Below are 25313 nucleotides of genomic sequence, written 5' to 3'. Positions count from 1 at the left end.
AACAAATGGAAGAACATACCATGCTCATGAATGGGAAGAATAAACATTGTTAAAATGTCTATACTTCCCAAAGCAATCTACCTATTCAATGCCATTCCTATCAAAATACCAACATCATACTTCCAAGATTTGGAGAAAATGTTTCTGCGTTTTGTATGGAACCGGAAAAAAACCCGTATAGCTAAGGCAGTTCTTAGTAATAAAAATAAAGCTGGGGGCATCAGCATACCAGATTATAGTCTGTACTACAAAGCCATAGTGGTCAAGACAGCATGGTACTGGCACAAAAACAGAGACATAGACACTTGGAATCGAATTGAAAACCAAGAAATGAAACGAACATCTTACAACCACCTAATCTTCGATAAACCAACCAAGAACATACCTTGGGGGAAAGACTCCCTATTCAATAAATGGTGTTGGGAGAACTGGATGTCTACATGTAAAAGACTGAAACTGGACCCACACCTTTCCCCACTCACAAAAATTGATTCAAAATGGATAAAGGACTTAAATTTAAGGCATGAAACAATAAAAATTCTCAAAGAAAGCGTAGGAAAAGCACTGGAAGATATTGGCCTGGGGGAAGACTTCATGAAGAAGACTGCCATGGCAATTGCAATAACAACAAAAATAAACAAATGGGACTTCATTAAACTGAAAAGCTTCAGTACAGCTCAGGAGACAATAACCAAAGCAAAGAGACAACCTACACAATGGGAAAGGATATTTGCATATTTTCAATCAGACAAAAGCTTGATAACTAGGATCTATAGAGAACTCAAATTAATCCACATGAAAAAAGCCAATAATCCCTTATATCAATGGGCAAGAGACATGAATGGAACTTTCTCTAAAGATGACAGATGAATGGCTAACAAACACATGAAAAAATGTTCATCATCTCTATATATTAGAGAAATGCAAATCAAAACAACCCTGAGATACCATCTAACCCCAGTGAGAATGTCCCACATCAGAAAATCTCAAAACTGCAGATGCTGGCGTGGATGTGGAGAGAAGGGAACACTTTTACACTGCTGGTGGGACTGCAAACTAGTACAACCTTTCTGGAAGGAAGTATGGAGAAACCTCAAAGCACTCAAACTAGACCTCCCATTTGATCCTGCAATCCCATTACTGGGCATCTACCCAGAAGGAAAAAAATCCTTTTATCATAAGGACACTTGTACTAGACTGTTTATTGCAGCTCAATTTACAATCGCCAAAATGTGGAAACAGCCTAAATGCCCACCAACCCAGGAATGGATTAACAAGCTGTGGTATATGTACACCATAGAATACTATTCAGCTATTTAAAAAAATGGAGACTTTACATCCTTCGTATTAACCTGGATGGAAGTGGAAGACATTATTCTTAGTAAAGCATCACAAGAATAGAGAAGCATGAATCCTATGTACTCAATTCTGATATGAGGACAATTAATGACAATTAAGGTTATGCGGGGGGGGAAGGAAAAGCAGAAAGAGGGACGGAGGGAGGGGGGTGGAGCCTTGGTGTGTGTCACACTTTATGGGGGCAAGACATGATTGCAAGAGGGACTTTGCCTAACAATTGCAATCAATGTAACCTGGCTTATTGTACCCTCAATGAATCCTCAACAATAAAAAAAAAGAAAAGAAGTCCAGATATGGCATGACTGGGTTCTTTGATCATGGTATTAAAGGCTAAAATTGGTGTTATCCAGGTTGCATTCATTTCTGGAGGCTTTGACTAAGAATCTACATCCAGTCTTATACAGGTTGTTGGCTAAATTTACTTCCTTGTACCTATACACTGAGGTGACTATTTCCTTCCAGCCTGTCAGGTGAGAGTCACTTTCAACTCATAGATACTGCCTACCTTGCTTGCCATGTACTCTTCTCTATCTTCAAAGCCAATGGAGAATTTTCCTGATATCAAATCCCTTTCTTGCTTCAATTCTCTTTCACCCTTTTAAAGGATTCCTGGACTAGGCCAGCCCAACCAAGGATCATCCCCCTTTCTTAAAGTCAGTTGTGCCATATATATAACCTAATCATGTGAGTGAAATTTTGTCATATTCACAGTCCCTCTAACACTTTAAGGGAAGGGATTATACAACAGCTAGCGTCACTGGCGGTCATTATAAAATTTTGCCTATCACAAGCTAAAGTTATATATTGAAAAATTTCTGTAACAAAGCAGAATAAATACAAAGAAAACTTCATCTAAGTATATTTCAATAAGAACTGCTAAAAAGATAAAGAAGAAAAATCTTTAAAACAGTTTGAGAAAAAAGGTGTATTGCCTTACAGGGAGTAGTGGGTAGATTGGTTTTAACTTTGTAGCAGAAATAACATGAGATAATGGACGGATAATCTACAAAATGCCGCAGAATGCAAAACTTTATATTCCATAACTTAGTGAACCTGCCACCAAAACCCAAAAGAAATATCAAGGAATGTCAATCAGAAGTAATATGATCCCAAATGAAATCTTAGAAATATAAAATGAATGAAATGTAGTGGACAGGTTAAATATGAAGTCCATTGATCATGTAGAAATTTAGTAATGTCATGTGGGATATAAGTATATGTGTATGTGTGTGTGTATACATTTAGAATATACAACAATAGCACATGAGGGAGAAGTATAAAAGGGGTTGATATAAATTCTCTAATTTGAATTATACTTTAGTGTGTTTATTAATAGAGCAATCACTAAAAAAAAAAACCACTAAAAGAGCATAACTAACAAAAGAGAAAATGGACTAATACACATTACCTGATTTGTACAAAACAAAGCAAGGAGAGAAAAGGTAACAGAATAGGAAAGACAAATAGAAATCAAATAGTGATATAGCAGAGTTTTGTATTTTTAATATAAAAAATTATAAATGTAAATGGAGTGAACACATTTATTAAATGGCAAAGATTATGAGAATGGTTAAACACAATCTGTGTTCTTTTTATAAGAAACACATGTAAAAGGCAGTGCCTGTGGCTCAAAGGAGTAGGGAGCTGGCCCCATATGCCAGAGATGGCGGGTTCAAACCCAGCCCTGGACAAAAAAACAAACAAACAAACACACACACACATATAAAATGTAAAAACTAGGAGAAAAAAAAAACCACACACGCGTAAAATGTAAAAACTAGGAGTAAATATAAATGTAAAAAATATAGTAAAATAATAGAAGTATACTGTGCAAACACTAATTTATCACTATATACCTTTAATAAAGAAAACTGATAACATCTATATTAATACTAGACAAAGTTGACTTTAAGGAAGGAATCTTTACTAGATACAGAGATATTTTATAATGGCAATAGGGGAAATTCACCAAGAAAATCAAACTTTTCTAATCCATATGCAGGTAACATTCAAAATAAAGTAAAAATTGATAAATGTCCAATAAATAAGTTCCTAATCATAATCAGAGATATCAACATATAGTCCTCAGTAACTGATAGAATATCAGATAAAAAACACCCAATAACTCTGTAGAAGAATTGAACTATAATATAAACAAACTTAACCTAATTGACATACAACAATTGCAGAATATATATTCTTTTCTGCACACAGAAAAATACATGATATATTAAACCATAAAGCAAGTAAGTCTCAAAAACTTTAAACAATTACAGTTGTACTGAGTATTTTTTGGCCACAGTGACATTAAAATAGAAAATAATAAGAAGAACATTAGAAAATATCCCTAAAGTAAGTAGCATATTTTTTTTTTTTTTTTTTTTTTTGTAGAGACAGAGTCTCACTTTATGGCCCTCCGTAGAGTGCCGTGGCCTCACCCAGCTCACAGCAACCTCCAACTCCTGGGCCCAAGCGATTCTCTTGCCTCAGCCTCCCGAGTAGCTGGGACTACAGGTGCCCGCCACAACGCCTGGCTATTTTTTGGTTGCAGTTTGGCCGGGGCTGGGTTTGAACCTGCCACCTTCGGTATATGGGGCCAGCGCCCTACTGACTGAGCTACAGGCGCCGCCCGTAAGTAGCATATTTTAAATAGCCTGTGGGTCAAATTTTAAAAATTGTAATGGAAATTACAAAATATTTTGAACTGACTGATGAATAGAAATATGGTATATCAAACTCATGGGACACTGCTAAACCATAATATTATAAAGGAAATTTATAGCCTTAAAATACATATTCTGGGGTGGTGCCTGTGGCTCAGTGAGTAGGGCGCCGGCTCCATATGCCGAGGGTGGCGGGTTCAAACCCAGCCCCAGCCAAACTGCAACAAAAAAATAGCCGGGCGTTGTGGCGGGCGCCTGTAGTCCCAGCTGCTCGGGAGGCTGAGGCAAGAGAATCGCGTAAGCCCAAGAGTTGGAGGTTTCTGTGAGCCGTGTGACGCCACGGCACTCTACCCAAGGGCGGTACAGTGAGACTCTGTCTCTAAAAAAAAAAAAAAAAAAAAAAATACATATTCTGTATACCCACATAAGTGAAAAACTCAAATCAATTCAAGGTGGAAGGTGTGGGGAATGAGGGAGAGGGGAGAAGGGAGAAGGGGATCATGGGGTCTTAAGGTATATGCCACACTTCTTAGGAGTGGAACACAATTATAAGATGGACTTTGCCTAACAAATACAAACAGTGTAACCTAATTCTTTGTACCCTCAATGAACCTGAAACAATAAAAAAGAAAGAACGAAAGAAAGTAAATTATAAAAAATTCAATTTTATAACCCTACGGTTAAATACATAATACTAGAACAATATAAATAAATAAATAAATATTTATTGCACAAAAAAGGATAAGCAAAAAGTCCCTCTCAGGGAATTGAAAAAATAATAGAAAATGAATAGTAAAGACTATAGAAGGAAGCAAGTAAAGATAAGAACAGAAATTTCCTGTGGGAAAGATATAGTTGACAGAATTATTAAAGCTAAAGTTTTTTTTATGAAAAGCCTAAATATCACTATAAATACTGATCAAGAAACAAAAAAAGAGAAGGCATAAATGACCAATATTAAAAAATGAAAAGGAAGATCTCACTCTATACCATAAAACAGAAAAGTTACAATTGGATACTGTAAACAATTTTAAATCAAGGTATTTAAAATTTAAATAAAGTAGTACAGGTTCCTAGAAGAGTAAAACTTACAAAAAGGAGAGATAGACAAGACAAATTTCTGCACTGACTTATGACTATTATATGAAAAAAACTGAACCCTTTCCACAAAGAAAAGTCCAGGCCTAGATGCCATCACTGAGTAATTTTACCAAAAATTTTAGAAAGAAATAATATAAATTTTATGCAACATTTTCCAGAGAACAGAAGAAAAGGAACGCTTTCCCAACTGTTTTTATGAAGCTAGAATAACCCTATAACTAAGATAACACATGGACAGTATGAGAAAAGAAAATGTCAGGCCAATTTTATTCATCAGCATAGGTACAAAATTTCTAACAAAATATAAAAATATAGTAACATACTAAAAGGATTAAATACTTTATTGTTGTTGGGTTTATACAAAAAATGCATCTAGAATATTCCTATAGCCTCGTAAAAGTTGTTTAATATTGTTTCTAACTTTTCTTTTGTCATTGTCCAGTCTTGTAAGATCTGGTGCCACAGGTTGTCCCAGCTACAAAACATCCTTTAGTACTTACTGAAGGGAGGAATCAGATGTTGGGTGCTTCAACAGCCTAACTTCAAGAGATTATTTCCATTAGCCATCCATTGGCACCACACAATTTCCAAGGCTCAGAATTGTGCTTGGCAGCAACATGAAGATCATTTTGATAAGAGATGTGTGGGGATAGATACGTTTAAAACATTGTACAATAAAATCATGTTAAGAAAACACACACAACATGAAATTTACCATTTTAATTATACAATTTAGTAGTGTCAAGTATATTCACATTGTTATGCAATGATAAGTATGTTTTGTATCATCCGAAAATACTTTTTGTGGCATTGATAGGACAAGTAGCCATTTATTTCAATGATTATTCTAGAAGGGGAGAAAAAAACACCAACCTAGAATTATATGTCCAAAAAAATTACTCTTCAAAAATGAAAGATAAAGACTATCTCAAACTTTTTCAACACTATGTTGATTGCTATTGCTTTATATTATGTTTTGAAACAAAAAGTGTGAAGCCTCCAACCTTAATCTTTATTTTCAAGATTATTTCAACTCTACAGAGTCCATGGAGATTCCATATGACTTTTAGGAGGGTGTTTTTCTGTATCTTCAACAAAAGCCATTGAAACTGTGATAGAGATTGTATTAATTCTGTAGATCACTTTTGAGTACTATAAAAATTTTGACATTAAGTCTTCCAATCATTGAGCATAGGACATCTTTCCATTTATTTGTATCTTTTTTTATTTCTCTTAGAAATATTTTGTAGTTTTCACTGTACAACTTCCACTTCTTGGGCTAAGTTTTTTCCTAATTATTTCATCCTTTTAGATGCTACAGTAAGTAGAATTTTTTTTCCTAATTTCCTTTTCATATTAGTCATCATTAATATACAGAAACACAACTGAATTTTATGTGTTGCTTTTATATGCTGTGATCATGCTGAAATAATTTATAAGTTATAATAGTCTTTATTGTATGTGGATTCTTTAGGGTTTTCTACTACATACATGTAAGATCATGTCACCTAGAACAGAGAAAATTCTTTTTCCTTTCCAATTTATATGTCTTATATTACTTTATCTGATCTAATTATTCTCTTATGACTTCCAGTACTGTGTTGAATAGTAACAGTGAAGGTAGGCATGTTTGCCTTGTTCCTGATCTTAAAGAAAAAGCTTTCATGGGTGGCGCCTGTGGCTCAAAGAAGTAGGGCTCCAGTCCCATATATCGGAGGTGGTGGGTTCAAACTCGACCCCTACCAAAAACTGCAAAAAAAAAAAAAAAGAAAGAAAGAAAGAAAAAGCTTTCAGTCTTTCACAACTATTATGTTAGCAGGGGGATTTTCATGTATACAGTCTGACAATTAAGTTCAAGAACTCATCCTAGAAAAAATGCTACGTACCTCATTGCCAAATATCACTAGAGTCACTTTGAAGTACTTCCCTTGGCTAACCGTGAGTAGATGGATTAGACTTTTATAAAGCAGAGTCTTTACATGTGATGGTCTTGAGTAGTTTCTTATTCATTTTTCATTCTATTTCATACTAAATCATATCTGCTGCTACAGATTTCTATGACTGTCCTTCTCTTCCCCTAGAAACATGATCATTTTGAAATACCCGAGCTTAGTCTTCCTTAGATTCATAGGAATAAATTGTTTTAAGTGATTAAAAATCTTCCTTAATACATACAGTCTGAATTTTGTTAAATGTATACTTTATCTCAAAGTATTTATTATATGAATTATCTCCCAAAAAGTATTGGCTAATAATTAGTTTTGGATTGTGTGCAGTTTTCTTGCATGTAGTTATTAAAATATTCCAAAGGGGGCAGTCATGCAAATATTACTGCTTTAGGGATGATACTAAGAGGAATTTTAATCTGACTTGCAAGAAGTTAGATTCTTTTTCACATGGAATCACAAAGTCTTGAGCCAAAGAAGATATATACCATACTTAGTTTCCTACTATTTGCTGCTCATTAAAGGTTTTTTTTTATTAAATCATAACTGCGTACATGGATGCATTTATGGGATTCAGTGTACTGATTTGATATACAATGTGAAATGCTTACATCGAACTGATTAACTTGTTGATCTTGCTTCTGCATATGGATGATGATCCTGAGATACAAAAATACTAGTAAAGTAAGTGCACATATGGATTTATGAAGACTGTACAAGAAGATAATAATATGTAATTGATTATGGTTATGTTGATTTCTTTTATAAGCTTAAAATTTAAGAATGTTTGGTTCACTGGAAAAGAACAAAGCAACTTTTAGAGATCCTGCTCAATGTTATCAACATCTGAAGAGTCCAATAACCTTGCATTCTTATTCTAGGGGATGCAAAAGGAAGAAAGAGGAAATAGGATGATAAGGAGCTGGACAGGGATCAAGGTTCAGATACTGACTAGCTCTTCCCTCTGTGACCATCACCAGAGATAAACAATTGTTTGTGCCTTTAATTTACCCCTTTCTAATCAATACCAGGTAGGTTAGCAATATTGTAACTGAATAAGAGTTCCAACTATGTTTTGTTTTTTTTTTTTTTTTTTGCAGTTTTTGGCCAGGGCTGGGTTTGAACCCGCCACTTCCAGCATATGGGGCCAGTGCCTACTCCTTTGAGCCACAGGCACTGCCCCAACTATGTTTTTAAGGCTGAAAAGTATTCCATGGTATACATATACCACAATTTATTAATCCATTTATGGGTCGATGGGCACTTGGGCTTCTTCTATGACTTGGCAATTATGAATTGAGCTGCAACAAATAATCTGGTGCAAATATCTTTGTTGCAAACTGATTTTTGGTCATTTGGATATACTCCTAGTAGAGGAATTGCAGGATCAAACAGCAGGTCTATTTTTAGATCCCTGCATGTTCTCCAAACTTCTTTTCAGAAGGAACATATTAGCTTGCATTCCCATGGAACATATTCTTCTAAGTATAGTATCTCAGGAATGAAAGAAAAAGTATCCAATATACCTAGTATTTCTATGAAACCAATTTATATTTACTCATACTTCCTTATGTAAGATAGATCACAACTATAGCCCAGGATGAAGGAGAGAAATGGAGTGGGAAGGGAGGAGAGGAGGGGTTTCATAGAGGGAGAGTAAACTGTGGGACCACACCTATGGAGCATATTGCAAGGGTACAAGTCAAATCTATCAAGTATAGAACATAATGTCTTAACACAATAATCAAATAACTGAGGTGAAAACTATACTAATTAGTTTGATATAAGCACTCCAAATTGTATAAAAACTCAATACATTGTACCCCATATATACATAAGTGTATTCATGATTTATGTGTATATGACTTAATAAAAGGAAAATAAAAAGAGTTCCAACTATGACATCCACTGGACCTGGAATTGCATCCCAGCCTGAACATGCATTAAATTTGTGATCTTAGACAGGTAACTTAACTTTTCTGTGCCACAGATTCATCATCTGTAAAATGGGACTGGTAATAAAACCTATCCATTGGTGTTGCTAAGCAACGGCTCTCAACCTTCCTAATGCTGCGATGCATTTTCTTTTCTTTTTTTTTTCTTTTTGGTAAACTCTTTTTTTTTTTTTTTATTGTTGGGGATTCATTGAGGGTACAATAACCCAGGTTACACTGATTGCAATTGTTAGGTAAAGTCCCTCTTGCAATCATGTCTTGCCCCCATAAAGTGTGACACACACCAAGGCCCCACCCCACCTCCCTCCTTCCCTTTTTCTGTTTCCCCCCCCATAACCATAATTGTCATTAATTGTCCTCACATCAAAATTGAGTACATAGGATTCATGCTTCTCCATTCTTGTGATGCTTTACTAAGAATAATGTCTTCCACGTCCATCCAGGTTAATACAAAGGATGTAAAGTCTCCATTTTTTTTAATGGCTGAATAGTATTCCATGGTATACATATACCACAGCTTGTTAATCCATTCCTGGGTTGGTGGGCATTTAGGCTGTTTCCACATTTTGGTGATTGTAAATTGAGCTGCAATAAACAGTCTAGTACAAGTGTCCTTATGATAAAAGGATTTCTTTCCTTCTGGGTAGATGCCCAGTAATGGGACTGCAGGATCAAATGGGAGGTCTAGCTTGAGTGCTTTGAGGTTTCTCCATACTTCCTTCCAGAAAGGTTGTACTAGTTTGCAGTCCCACCAGCAGTGTAAAAGTGTTCCCATCTCTCCATATCCAAGCCAGCATCTGCAGTTTTGAGATTTTGTGATGTGGGCCATTCTCACTGGGGTTAGATGATATCTCAGGGTTGTTTTGATTTGCATTTCTCTAATATATAGAGATGATGAACATTTTTTCATGTGTTTGTTAGCCATTCGTCTGTCGTCTTTAGAGAAAGTTCTATTCATGTCTCTTGCCCATTGATATAAGGGATTATTGGCTTTTTTCATGTGGATTAATTTGAGTTCTCTATAGATCCTAGTTATCAAGCTTTTGTCTGATTGAAAATATGCAAATATCCTTTCCCACTGTGTAGGTTGTCTCTTTGCTTTGGTTATTGTCTCCTTAGCTGTACAGAAGCTTTTCAGTTTAATGAAGTCCCATTTGTTTATTTTTGTTGTTGTTGCAATTGCCATGGCAGTCTTCTTCATGAAGTCTTTCCCCAGGCCAATATCTTCCAGTGTTTTTCCTATGCTTTCTTGGAGGATTTTTATTGTTTCATGCCTTAAGTTTAAGTCCTTTATCCATCTTGAATCAATTTTTGTGAGTGGGGAAAGGTGTGGGTCCAGTTTCAGTCTTTTACATGTAGACATCCAGTTCTCCCAACACCATTTATTGAATAGGGAGTCTTTCCCCCAAGGTATGTTCTTGGTTGGTTTATCGAAGATGAGGTGGTTGTAATATGTTAGTTTCATTTCTTGGTTTTTAATTCGATTCCAAGTGTCTATGTCTCTGTTTTTGTGCCAGTACCATGCTGTCTTGAGCACTATGGCTTTGTAGTACAGACTAAAATCTGATCTGCTGATGCCCCCAGCGTTATTTTTGTTACAGAGAACTGCCTTAGCTATACGGGGTTTTTTCTGGTTCCATACAAAACGCAGAATCATTTTTTCCAAATCTCGAAAGTACGATGTTGGTATTTTGATAGGAATGGCATTGAATAGGTAGATTGCTTTGGGAAGTATAGACATTTTAACAATGTTGATTCTTCCCATCCATGAGCATGGTATGTTCTTCCATTTGTTAATATCCTCTGCTATTTCCTTTCTGAGGATTTCATAGTTTTCTTTATAGAGGTCCTTCACCTCCTTCGTTAGGTATATTCCTAGGTATTTCATTTTCTTTGAGACTATGGTGAAGGGAGTTGTGTCCTTAATTAGCTTCTCATATTGACTGTTATTGGTGTACACAAAGGCTACTGACTTGTGGACATTGATTTTATATCCTGAAACATTACTGTATTTTTTGATGACTTCTAGGAGTCTTGTGGTTGAGTCTTTGGGGTTCTCTAAGTATAAGATCATGTCGTCAGCAAAGAGGGAGAGTTTGACCTCCTCTGCTCCCATTTGGATTCCCTTTATTTCCTTGTCTTGCCTAATTGTATTGGCTAGAACTTCCAGCACTACGTTGAATAGTAAATGTGACAGAGGACAACCTTGTCTGGTTCCAGTTCTAAGAGGAAAAGCTTTCAGTTTTACTTCATTCAGTAAAATATTGGCTGTGGGTTTGTCATAGATAGCTTCAATCAGTTTTAGAAATGTGCCACCTATGCCTATACTCTTCAGTGTTCTAATTAGAAAAGGATGCTGGATTTTATCAAATGCTTTTTCTGCATCTATTGAGAGGATCATGTGATCTTTATTTTTGCCTCTGTTAATATGGTGGATAACGTTTATGGACTTGCGTATGTTAAACCAGCCTTGCATCGCTGGGATGAAGCCTACTTCATCATGATGAATGACTTTTTTGATGATAAGCTGTAATCTATTGGCTAGGATTTTGTTGAAAATTTTTGCATCTATGTTCATGAGTGAGATTGGTCTGAAATTCTCCTTTTTGTTTGGGTCTTTTCCTGGTTTTGGTATCAGGGTGATGTTTGCTTCATAGAATGTGTTGGGGAAGATTCCTTCTTCCTCAATTTTTTGGAATAATTTCTGCAGTACAGGAATAAACTCTTCCTTGAAGGTTTGATAGAATTGTGGAGTGAAGCCATCTGGACCAGGGCATTTTTTGGTTGGAAGCTTTTTTATTGTTTCTTTGATCTCAGTGCTTGAAATTGGTCTGTTCAGGAGCTCTATTTCTTCCTGGCTGAGTCTAGGGAGAGGGTGTGATTCCAAATATTGATCCATTTCTTTCACATTGTCAAATTTCTGTGCATAGAGTTTCTGTTAGTATTCAGAGATGATCTCTTGTATCTCTGTGGGATCAGTTGTTATTTCCCCTTTATCATTTCTGATTGAGGTTACTAGAGATTTTACTTTTCTATTCCTCGTTAGTCTGGCCAATGGTTTATCTATTTTATTTATTTTTTGAAAAAACCAACTCCTTGTTTCATTAATTTTCTGAATGATTCTTTTGTTTTCAATTTCATTGATCTCTGATTTGATTTTGGATATTTCTTTTCTTCTACTGAGTTTAGGCTTAGATTGTTCTTCTTTTTCCAATTCCATAAGAGCTCTTGTGAGATTGTTGATGTGCTCTCTTTCTGTTTTTCGAATGTAGGCATCTAAAGCGATGAATTTTCCTCTCAAAACTGCTTTGCAGTATCCCACAGGTTTTGGTAGCTTGTGTCTTCATTGTAGTTATGCTCAAGGAAGTTAATGATTTCCTGTTTTATTTCTTCCTGCACCCATCTGTTATTCAACAGAAGATTGTTTAGTTTCCATGCCTTTGGGTGGGGTCGAGCATTTTTGTTAGAGTTGAGTTCCACCTTTAGTGCCTTATGGTCTGAAAAGATACAAGGTAAAATTTCAATTCTTTTGATTCTGTTGATATTTGTTTTGTGTCCCAGGATATGATCCATTTTGGAGAATGTTCCATGGGGTGATGAGAAGAATGTATATTCTTTATCTTTGGGATGGAGTGTTCTATATGCGTCTATCAAGCATAGTTGTTCTAGGGTCTCATTTAAATCTCTTATATCTTTGTTTAATTTCTGTTTAGAGGATCTGTCCAGCTCTGTAAGAGTTGTGTTAAATACCCCTGTTATGATGGTATTATCAGATATCATATTGCTCAGACTGAGTAAGGTCTGCTTCAAGAATCTGGGAGCATTTAAATTGGGTGCATAAATATTTAGAATTGAAATGTCTTCTTGTTGTAGTTTTCCCTTGACCAATATAAAGTGACCATCTTTGTCTTTTTTGACTTTAGTTGCTTTAAATCCACATGTATCTGAAAATAAGATTGCAACTCCTCTTTTCTTCTGAATTCCATTTGCCTGAAAAATTGTCTTCCAACCCTTGACTCGGAGCTTGAATTTGTCTTTTGAAGCCAGGTGTGTTTCTTGCAGACAGCAAATGGATGGCTTGTGTTTTTTAATCCAGTCAGCCAATCTATGTCTCTTCAGTGGGGAATTCAAGCCATTAACATTTATTGAGATAATTGATAAGTGTGGTAGTATTCTATTCGTTTTATTTGGTGAGAGTCCATTGCTTAGTTTTATCTTTTGCATCAGTGTGGAGGTTAGGTTCTGTCCTTTGATTTCTGAGTTCTTACTTTGCTGCTGATCCATTGTGGTGGTCAGTGTGCAGAACAGGTTGAAGTATTTCCTGTAGAGCTGGTCTTGTTGTGGCGAATTTCCTCAATGTTTGTATATCCATAAATGATTTGATTTCTCCGTCAATTTTGAAGCTTAGCTTAGCAGGGTACAGAATTCTGGGCTGAAAATTGTTCTGTTTAAGTAGATTAAAGGTAGATGACCATTGTCTTCTTGCTTGGAAAGTTTCATTAGAGAAGTCTGCGGTCAATCTGATGGATTTGCCCCTGTAGGTCAACTGGCGCTTACTCCTGGCAGCTTGCAGAATCTTTTCTTTTGTCTTGACTTTGGACAGGTTCATCACAATGTGTCTTGGAGAAGCTTGGTTAGAGTTGAGGCGACCTGGGGTCCGCTAGCCCTCTGAAAGCAGTGTGTCAGAATCTTTGGTGATGTTTGGGAAATTTTCTTTTATAATATTCTCTAGTATGGCTTCCATTCCTCTGGGGCATTCTTCTTCCCCTTCTGGAATTCCTATAACTCGTATGTTGGAACGCTTCATAAAGTCCCATAATTCTGACAGTGAACGTTCTGCTTTCTCTCTCTTCTTTTCTGCCTCTTTTACTGTCTGAGTTATCTCAAAAACTTTGTCTTCTACCTCTAAAATTCTTTCTTCTGCATGGTCTAACCTGTTGCTGATACTTTCCATTGCATCTTTAAGTTCCCTGATTGACTGTTTCATTTCCTTCAGCTCTGCTATATCCTTTTTATATTCTTCATATCGTTCATCTCTGATTTGATTCTGTTTCTGGATTTCCTTTTGGTTATTTTCCACTTTATTAGCAGTTTCCTTCATTGTTTCCATCATTTCTTTCATTGTTTTCAACATGTGTATTCTAAATTCCCTTTCTGTCATTCCTAACATTTCTGTATAGGTGGAATCCTCTGCAGTAGCTACCTCATGGTCCCTTGGCAGGGTTGTTCTGGACTGGTTCTTCATGTTGCCTGGAGTTTTCTGCTGATTCTTCCTCATGAGTGATTTCTTTTATCTGTTTCCTTGTCCTAATTTTCCTTTCACTTCCTTTTGCTCTTTAAGTTCTTGTGCAGTTGTGGGCGGGTTTAGTCGGATTGAACACACGCGACCACTTGCTGGTTTTCCACTGTTTTAGTCCTCCTCTTGGGGTCCAGAAGTCTCTCGCTGACTCCCTGTATCCTCATAGGAGTGATGATAGGCAGTTCCCACCAGCCAGAGATGCCTGGAGTCCTATCTCCCCAGACTCACGGTGCCCAGATGCAAGGAAGCTGTTACTCGGCTGCCATCTTGCTCCGCCTCCAACCGGGAGCATTTAAATTGGGTGCGTAGATATTTAGAATTGAAATGCCTTCTTTTTGTATTTTTCCCTTGACCAATATAAAGTGACCATCTTTGTCTTTTTTGACTTTAGTTGCTTTAAATCCACATGTATCTGAAAATAAGATTGCAACTCCTCTTTTCTTCTGAATTCCATTTGCCTGAAAAATTGTCTTCCAACCCTTGACTCGGAGCTTGAATTTGTCTTTTGAAGCCAGGTGTGTTTCTTGCAGACAGCAAATGGATGGCTTGTGTATTTTAATCCAGTCAGCCAATCTATGTCTCTTCAGTGGGGAATTCAAGCCATTTACATTTATTGAGATAATTGATAAGTGTGGTAGTATTCTATTCGTTTTATTTTGTTTAGGTCCATTGCTTAGTTTTATCTTTTGCATCAGCGTGGAGGTTTGGTTCTGTCCTTTAATTTCTGAGTTCTTACTTTGCTGCTGATCCATTGTGGTGGTCAGTGTGCAGAACAGGTTGAAGTATTTCCTGTAGAGCTGGTCTTGTGGCGAATTTCCTCAATGTTTGTATATCCATAAATGATTTGATTTCTCCGTCAATATTGAAGCTTAGCTTAGCAGGTTACAGAATTCTGGGCTGGAAATTGTTCTGTTTAAGTAGATTAAAGGTAGATGACCATTGTCTTCTTGCTTGGAAAGTTTCATTAGAGAAGTCAGCGGTCAATCTGATGGATTTGCCCCTGTAGGTCAACTGGCGCTTACTCCTGGCAGCTTGCAGAATCTTTTCTTTTGTCTTGACTTTGGACAGGTCCATCACAATGTGTCTTGGAGAAGCTCCGTTAGAGTTGAGGCAACCTGGGGTCCAATAGCCCTCTGAAAGCAGTGTGTCAGAATCTTTGGTGATGTTTGGGAAATTTTCTTTTATAATATTCTCTAGTATGGCTTCCATTCCTCTGGGGCATTCTTCTTCCCCTTCTGGAATTCCTATACCTTGTATGTTGGAACGCTTCACAAAGTCCCATAATTCTGACAGTGAACGTTCTGCTTTCTCTCTCTTCTTTTCTGCCTCTTTTACTATCTGAGTTATCTCAAAAACTTTGTCTTCTACCTCTGAAATTCTTTCTTCTGCATGGTCTAACCTGTTGCTGATACTTTCCATTGCGTCTTTAAGTTCCCTGATTGACTGTTTCATTTCCTTCATCTCTGCTATATCCTTTTTATATTCTTCATATCATTCATCTCTGATTTGATTCTGTTTTTGGATTTCCTTTTGGTTATTTTCCACTTTATTAGCAGTTTCCTTCATTGTTTCCATCATTTCTTTCATTGTTTTCAACATGTGTATTCTAAATTCCCTTTCTGTCATTCCTAACATTTCTGTATAGGTGGAATCCTCTGCAGTAGCTACCTCATGGTCCCTTGGCGGGGTTGTTCTGGACTGGTTCTTCATGTTGCCTGGAGTTTTCTGCTGATTCTTCCTCATGAGTGATTTCTTTTATCTGTTTCCTTGCCCTAATTTTCCTTTCACTTCCTTTTGCTCTTTAAGTTCTCATGCCTGTGGACTAAGGGTTACAGGACCAGAAGGGTGAGAAGGTTGAAGAGCAAAAAAGGGATGAAAGAAAGGATGGCCGAGTGATAAAAAAAAAAAAAAAGAAAATAGAGAAAGGAGAGGGGGTGTGTAAAAGGAATATTGACAAAAAGAAGAGAGGCACAGAAAGACGGAGACAGAGCAATATAGGTGTACAGTAGGGTACTTTGATACAACCTTAAAAAAAAACCACCTTCTGGGGGTGCCCAGTTGGGTGGTTCCCTTGAGGTCAGCAGCTCTTTGCTAACCTGATCAGACACAGTACCCCACCTCCAGCAAGTAGTGAGGAAAGGCAAAAATGCTATAAATCAAACCAAAACAAGCAAACAGAAAACTTTACGGGATAAAATTGGCTGGAAAAACTAAATAATAGCGGTAGAAACACTAACAAAAATGAAGTTCTAATTATTGAAATAGGCAGCAATGGGAAATTATAATTAAACTAGAAAAATTGAGAAAGAAAAAGGATCTGTATGGAAAATGTTGAACTTAAAAAAGAAAACAACAATCAACAACATCAAAATAAACAAAAAAAACAACCAAACCAAAAAAAAACACAACCAAAAACAAAGCAGTATGTATATGTTATTGAATATTGTCTGGGCAACACGTGGTCTTCTGGGGTACGAGATGTTAACCACAGTTCTGATACAACTGGGGGCTGCTAGTTTCTCAAACTCCAGCAGGTAGACACCCTAAATCTCTCTTCAGCCCACTTAAAATGCACTTTGAACTTGTTCACTTACTGAGCAGAAGCTTTCTCAGGGAAGTGCTTGTCGCTGGAATCACTGCTGAAGTGGCTATCCACTTACCCTGTGTGTCAAAACTGGTCTCCCTCTGCCCCCGAGGGTTAGGGCTGCAAGGCAGCTCAGACCCCGCCCTTAGGCTACTTGGTTGCTGGGTTACCAGCTCCCACCCAATTCCAGCTCTGCGACCCTGAGGGCGGAGCTTGCCGGGGCAGATCGCTCACAATGTCTGCCTGTGACCCAGAGCCAAACACTATTAGCTCCATCTGGCTCAGCGGCTCAGACTGGGGCCCTAGACAAAGGCCAAATTTCTCCGCACTCCGCTCAGGCTCTCCCCAAGGCAGTTCAGCTGAGTGCCAAGTCCAAAGACACCAAAGGTAAGGCCTTTCTGGTTTGCAGTCTCGCTGCTACTGAACTTACAGTTGCGGGCGGGTTTAGACGGATTGAACACACGCGACCACTTGCCGGTTTTCCACTGTTTTAGTCCTCCTCTTGGGGTCCAGAAGTCTCTCGTTGACTCCCTGTATCCTCTCAGGGGTGATGATAGGCAGATCCCACCAGCCAGAGATGCCTGGAGTCCTATATCCCCAGACTCACAGTGCCCAGATGCAAGGAAGCTGTTACTCGGCTGCCATCTTGCTCGCCTCTGCTGCGATGTATTTTCATTGTTACAAAGAGGTTGCAACCCACAGGTTGAGAACTGCTATACTAAGGGATTAAATTACATGATATATTTAAATAACTTGGCATATTGCCAGACATATATTAAGTGTTCGATAAATGTTAGCTATTATTGGTATCATTTTATTGATTGTCATCATCATTTTCATCAACTTGAATATTACATGCCTTGCCCTGTCTAAAGCTATCTTGTTCTGGGTTCTGGATCTCATCTTTTCTAGCCTCCTTAGGGATTACTTTCTCTTCTATCTTATCTTCAACCTTTCTGTGCCTAATGACTTCTTACTGTCAACTTCTCACGTCTTAATTCTCTACTTTTGTAATTCCCTGGACTCTCTCTCCCTGTAGGTATAGCCATGTCTTTCTCCTCCCCTATCCTTTCCTAATTTTCCTCCTATATCTCAAACCATTTTTTCCTCAGCCTCCCTCACTAGCTTATTTTCCTCTGTCCATGTCCTAAATATTATTGTTCCCTAAGATTTTTTCCTTGTCCCTCTTTTATTACTTGAAATAATTTCTCCAAATGGTTTCTTCCATGCTCTTGGCTTTAGCTGTCACCTATAAACCATGAAATCTACCTCTCTTCTGAGTTAAACAACTTAAATGGCTACTAAATTATCTTGACCTAGAATTTTCACAGAAATCTCAACATGGCCAGAACTGACTTTTCTTGCTTTAAGTGTATTTATAGTCTATTATCTTTTATTTTGTTCCTTCCATCTTTCTTTATTTCTTATTTTAATTCATTGTTTACTTTTCCTTATTTTTGCTTACTTAATTAAGTTACTATTTGTTTTATTACCCCTAATTAATTTGAATATTCTACTGTAGTTTTGCAGTCCATCAATAGTCACCTTCCCTTTCCTTGTTAGCATATTCAAACATATATGATTGAACTATTTCAGCATGCCCCTAAACTGAATTTCTTCCTCATCCTCTCAGACTTCCTCATTATCATCCAGTTTAACATCTGCTTTCATTCTTTGTCTTAGTAAACAGCATTTTAGGTTGCCAAAATGAGAAGTCTATAGTCATTCTAAATTCTTGCCTATCCTTCATCCTTTTTTATTTATTTATTTATTTTTATTAAATCATAACTGTATACATTGATATGATCATGGGGCATCATACATTCGCTTCATAGACCATTTGACACATTTTCATCACAATGGTTAACATAGCCTTCCTGGCATTATCTCAGTTACTGTGCCAAAACATTTACATTCTACATTTACCAAGTTTCGCAAATACCCCTGTAAGATGCACCACAGGTATGATCCCACCGATCCCCCTCCCTCTACCCACCAACCCCCTCCCTCCCCTCCCTTTCCCACTTCCCCCTATTGTTAGGTTGTAACTGGGTTATAGCTTTCATGTGAGAGCCCCAAATTAGTTTCATAGTAGGGCTGAATACATTGGGTACTTTTTCTTCCATTCTTGAGATACTTTACTAGGAAGAATATGTTCCAGCTCCATCCATGTAAACATCTCCATCTTTCTTTAAGGCTGCATAATATTCCATGGTGTACATATACCACAATTTATTAATCCATTCATGGATCGATGGGCACTTGGGCTTTTCCCATGACTTAGCAATTATGAATAGGGCTGCAATAAACATTCTGGTACAAATATCTTTGTTATGTTGTGATTTTTGGTCTTCTGGGTACATGCCCAGCAGAGGAATTACAGGATTGAATGGCAGATCTATTTTTAAATCTCTGAGTGTTCTCCATATCTCTTTCCAAAAGAAATGTATTAATTTGCATTCCCACCAGCAGTGCAGAAGTGTTCCCTTTTCTCCACATCCACGCCACCCCTTCATCCTTTACATTTAATAACTTATCAAATCCTGCTAGTTTTACCTCATTAGTCTCCCTCATTAGTTCTGTTCTCTATAATGCTCTTCTCTAAACCTAAACCCTCAACATTTTTCTTTACTATTTTAGTTGTCCAAGTCATTTTTCAGTTTTTTTGTCTTCCCACCACACTAGCATTAAAATTAAGTGCTTAAAATGTTTATATGACCACAGACTTTCACAGTTTAAAATTATTCTCTGGTTCTCTGTGCTATGCTAATAGGAACTTCTTATACTCTTCCTTAAATATACTTTGTTGTTTCACATCAGTATCTTTGTCATGCTTTTCTCTGCCTGCAATGCCTTCTCCTCACCTCAGTCTCATTCCGGTTCAATTGTTGCTCATTCTTTAAGACTAGCCAAAGCCATCTCCACTCTCTAAAACACCCCACTAGAATAGATCAATCATTTTTTTTATGGCCTTACTATATCTTATATACAACTTTATTGTAGTACCTATCATATTTTATCAGTACTTACTTGCTTCATCTCTTCTTACTAGACTATGAGTTTCTTAAAAACAGAGACTATATATTACTTATGCCTGTATCCCCAGGGGCCAGCACATATAGGATTAAATATGTGTTATATATATTTAAAAGAAGCCTTAGTGGCATTAATATTTCAAAACAAAAGAAGGCCAGGCACGGTGGATCGCACCTGTAATTCCACCTGAGCTCATGAGTTCAAGACCAGCCTGAGCAAGAGTGAGACCCCCAACTCTAAAAATAGCCAGGCATTGTGTCAGGTGCCTATAGTCCCAGCTACTCGGGAGGCTGAGGCAAGAGAATCACTTGAGCCCAAGAGCCTGAGGTTGCTCTGAGCTGTGACACCACGGCACTCTACCAGGGATAACAAAGTGAGTCTCAAACAAACAAATAAAAGAGTACAACTGGATATGATGGGGAAACAATTAGGAAATAAGATTTATTTCATCATGAAAATAAAATAAGTAAATTCTATAATCATTTCATATATAATTTTCTGGAGTTTTTGATATGTTCTCTCTTCTCCACTGAACAGCATTTTCATTTTCCTGTTTAGAATTCAGACTTCTCAGGTGGGAAGACTGCTAGTAGATGGATTCTATGCAGCAAAACAAGTACTTCAAAAGGTGCCTGAGGAATTTTAACTCCTCAAAGTGGCTTTGAAGCATTAATATATTAAAAATGTTGGAGAATGTCACAACCACATGATTAGGGTTAGGCCAGTCTTAAATATCTACCCATGGAATAAAGAGATGTATTTAACCTGGTGAGTAACAAAGAACTATCTCCCTTTGTAATATATTTACCTAATATTAGCCTTCTAATTTAAAGAAAATCTTAAAGATCCTTATGTCTGTCACTGTTGGGCTGCTACTCTATAGCTTTTTATTATAGAATGATTTATATTCTCATTATAATTCCGATAGCATAATAGGCCAACAGTGAAAGAATACTATGTTTGGGGGAGGAGCAGATATTAGAGACAGTATTTTTGAAATGAAAACACTTTATACTGAAAAACAGTTATTAAATTATCCTCAGGGACCAAACATCTAGGGTACCCAAAGGTACGATGACAAAATTTATGTCTGGATTTATGCAAAGCTCCTGACAAGTGCATTCAATTGTGTACTGGATACCATGACTTAGATAGTTTGTAGAATCATAAAATGTATTATATTCAGAACTGAATTTGTTGTCTCCACTCACTTATAGTCTACTCTTCCACTTCTTTCCCTAATTTCACTGAATGGTACTACCTTCCACCAAGTTTCCCAAGCCATATACCAAAAGTCATTTTTAATTTTTTCCTTCTCCGTCACACTGCACAACTAATCTTATCAACTCTGCCTGCTAAATTTTTCTCAAGCCATCCTTTCATTTATATCTACAGTGCCACCTCTTTCAGTGAGACCACTTTCTTCCATACCATTACTTAACCTTTAATTTGTGTTCTTGCTTCCACCACAAGCCCCCTTCTATTCACCTTTCATGTATAGCTAGAACATTTTTTGAAGTAAAAGTCTTACCTTATTGCTCTCCTGTTAAGATCCTACTGAGTCTCCTCAGTGTCTTTTAGAGAAATATCAGAGTCTTTCTCATGATTTATAAGGTTCTGCCTGATCTGATATATTCCTACTCTTCTAACATAATCCCATACAATATATGTTTCCCCCTACGTATATATTCTTCACAGAATTGCTTTAGGCCTCAGGAGCAAATTATTTTCCATCTTTCAGCCAAGTTTTTCCTTATACTATTTTTCATATGAATTACCCTTCCTGTTCTAGTTATTTGAAGCTAACTGCTACCGTACATTAATTCAATTTACTTAGCAAATATCTCTTGAGCATCTACCAAGAGGCAGATACTGTTCTTAACACTGGAGATGCAACTGTGAACAAATCAGACAAAATTCCTGGACCTGATTGAATTCTCATTCTAGTTCGAGGATATAGTTAATTTAAATAAGCAAATATCTAGTTCATAAAATTGTGATGAGTACTAGATAAAAACAATGTACAGGGAAGGAATAAGTGCAAAGGCAGAGTAGAGGTAGCTGCAAAATTTTACTTGACATATTACAAAAAGTACATACTTTGTAATCACAAGGAGTTCATAGTGAAATCCTGATAGCCATTTACTGATTTTTTATTTTGGACAAGTCACTTAATGTGTTGATGATGATTTCCCACTTACAATAATAATACCTAGTGTACTCAGTTACTGTGAAGATAAAAATAAACTGTTGGCCCTGCCTTTGCCCCGGCTTGAAATAGGAACTATATAAATACTAATTTACTTCCCTTGGATAAGTTCTTCAGGGAAATTCTTCCTCACTCACATCTTATATTTCCATTACCAAAAACAATGAGTAGATATTCTGTGTTTTTCCAGCATTTCATTATAAACATTATTAACATTGTTAAACGTACATAAAAATTGAAAGCATTTAACAGTAAAATTGCATAGACCTACCACTTAGATTCTACCATTAATATTAGTGAAGAATAAGAAGAATTAGTACTTGCCAGTACTATGTGTTGTCAGTCTTGTTAATTTTGGCTGTTATGGTGCATTTATCCTTGGGGATTTAATTTGATCTTTTTGGTAACAAATGATATTGAGGATCTTTTAATGTACTGTTTGGCCATTTATATAGCTTCTTTTTTTGAGCCAATAACTTTTTTAACTGATAGATTAAAATTATATATATTTATCACATATAGCATGTTGTTTTAAAATATGTATACATTGTGGAATAGTTAAATTGAGCTAGTTAACATCACATAGCATTTTTTTGTGGTGAGAACACATAAAATACATTGTCTTAGCAATTTTCATGTTGAAGTTTTATTTTGTTTTTAATTGACACAGTAATTACATATTTTTGGTGTATGTGGTATTGTGATACATATATACATCCTATAATTATAGTCAAATTGGAAGAAATTAGGGGAAAAACACTTGAAGGTATTGGACAGGGAAAAGACTTTATGAAGAATACTTTAGTGACAATTGCAGTGGCAGCAAAAATAAACCAATGAGACTTAGTGAAACTGAAAAGCTTCTGTAAAGCCAAGGAGACAACAGCCAAAGCAAATAGGTAACCTACACAATGGGAAAGGATATTTGCATATTTTGAATCAGACGAAAGCTTAATAACTAGGATCTACAGAGAACTCAAGTTAATAAACATAAAAAGAGCCAACAATCCTTTATACCACTGGGCAAGCGATATGAATAGAACATTTTCTAAAGAAGACAGATGAAGGGATAACTAACATATGAAAAAATGCTCATTGTCCCTAATTATTAGAGAAACTCAAATCAAAACCACCCTGAGATACCATCTAACCCCAGTGAGAATGGCCCACATCACAAAGTCTCAAAACTGCAGATGCTGGTGTGGATGTGGAAAGAAGGGAACACTTTTACACTGCTGGTGGGACTGCAAACTAATAAAATATTTTTGGAAGGAAGTATGAAGAACCCTCAAAGAACTCAAACTAGACCTCCCATTTGACCCTGTAATCCCATTACTGGGCATCTACCCAGAAGGAAAAAAATCCTTTTATCATAAGGACATTTGCACTAGACTGTTTATCACAACTCTATAATCACCAAAATGTGGAAACAGCCTAAATGCCCACCAACCCAGGAATGGATTAACAAGCTGTGGTATATGAATACCATGGAATATTATTCAGCCACTAAAAAATATGGAGACTATACATCTTTTATACTAACTTAGATGGAGTTGGAAGACATTATTCTTAGTAAAGCATCACAAGAAAGAAGAAGCAAGAATCCAATGTACTCAATTTTGATATGAGGACAATTGATGACCTAGTACATGGGTGGGAGGAATGGGGGAGCCTAGAGAGGGAAGGAGGGAGTGGGGTGGGGGATCACAATGTTTGTCACACCTCTTGGGAGAGGAACACATTATAAGAGGTACTTTGCCTGACAAATGCAATTAGTGTAACCTGGATCTTTGTACCCTCAATGAATCCCCAACAATTAAAAAAAAAAACAATAAAAATAAATAATGGCTAAATTGGGGTATTAGCATATCTATCACCTCAAACACTTGTCATTTCTTTGCAGTGAGAGCATTTAAAATCTTCTAGCTATTTTGAAGCATACAATATATTATCATTGACTATAGTTACCCTAGTGTACAATAGAACATCAGAACTCATTCAATGTAGGTCACTGTAACTTTGTACCAAATGACCAACATCTCCCTATCTACTCCTGCCCCCTACTCTGTTCATCCTCTGGTAACCACCTTTCTACTCTCCACTTCTATGAGATCAACTTTTTTAGATTCCACATGTGAATAAGATAACATGGTATTTGGCCTTCTGTACTTGACTTATCTCATTTAATCTAATATCCTCTAGGTTCTTTCATCTTCTTGCAAATGACAGGATTTCATTCTTTTTATGGGTGAATGGTATTTTAACATACACACACACACATACACACCACATCCTTTTATCCACTCATCTGTGATGGACACAGGTTGATTCTTTTATCTTGGCTATTGTGAATACTGCTGCATTAAATGAGTTTATTAATCAGTATTCTCCAGAAGGACAGAATAGGATATATGAAAGAAGATTTGTTGGAGGAATATATTCAGATGATCAGAGGTTGAGGAGCCCCACAATAGACTGTTTGCAAGCTGCAGAACCAGATAATCTGATAGCATGGCTCAGTCCAACTCTGGAAGCTTTACAACCAGATAAGCTTATAGCCAACCAGGTAAGCTTATAGACTCAGCAAACCTGAGTCTGAAACTTAAGGCCTAAGAGCCCACAATAGGCTGCTGGCATAAGTCCCAATGCCCAAAATAAAAAGTACTTATAGTCTGATGTCCAAGGGAAGGAGAAGAAAAGGTATCCTGCTCTGAAAGGGATAAAGAAAGAAAGAATCCATTTTGTCTATTTGTCCCAGTTAAGCTTCCAGCCAACTAGAGGATGCCCACCTACACAGAAGGCAGGTCTTCCTCTCTCACTTTCCTGACTCACACACTAGTCTCCCCTGGAAATTCCCTTACATATACCCCCAGAAACAATTCTTCACCAGCCATAAAAGTATCCCTCAATCCAGTGAAGTTGACACCTAAAGTGAACCATCAAAATGGGAGTGCAGATGTGTCTTCAACGTACTGATATCATTTCCATTTGGTATATACCCAGTAGTACGGTCTTTTGATCATATGGTAGTTCTTTTTAAAATTTTTTAAGAACCTTCATACCATTAACCGTACTGCCTGTACTAATTTTTATTTCTGCCAGCAGTGTATAGGAGTTCCCCTTTCTCCACATCCTCACCAACATTTATCCTTTGTCTTTTT

The 25313-nt window shown here is 36.8% G+C and overlaps 1 protein-coding gene across 1 annotated transcript in view; it reads left to right on the top strand.

The window, feature by feature from the left end:
* TMLHE (trimethyllysine hydroxylase, epsilon) overlaps positions 1-25313 on the top strand; it is a 68536-nt gene that overhangs the window by 22988 nt on the left and 20235 nt on the right. The window contains 2 exon segments of the mRNA XM_053579133.1: positions 5566-5792; positions 20502-20711. Of these exon segments, the coding sequence (XP_053435108.1) occupies positions 5566-5792; positions 20502-20711 (437 nt within the window).

Source organism: Nycticebus coucang, chromosome X (genome assembly GCF_027406575.1).
Source record: "Nycticebus coucang isolate mNycCou1 chromosome X, mNycCou1.pri, whole genome shotgun sequence".
Taxonomy (NCBI): Eukaryota; Metazoa; Chordata; class Mammalia; order Primates; family Lorisidae; genus Nycticebus; species Nycticebus coucang.
Note: the sequence above shows the minus strand (reverse complement) of the source record. Positions and strands in the feature narration are given on the sequence as shown.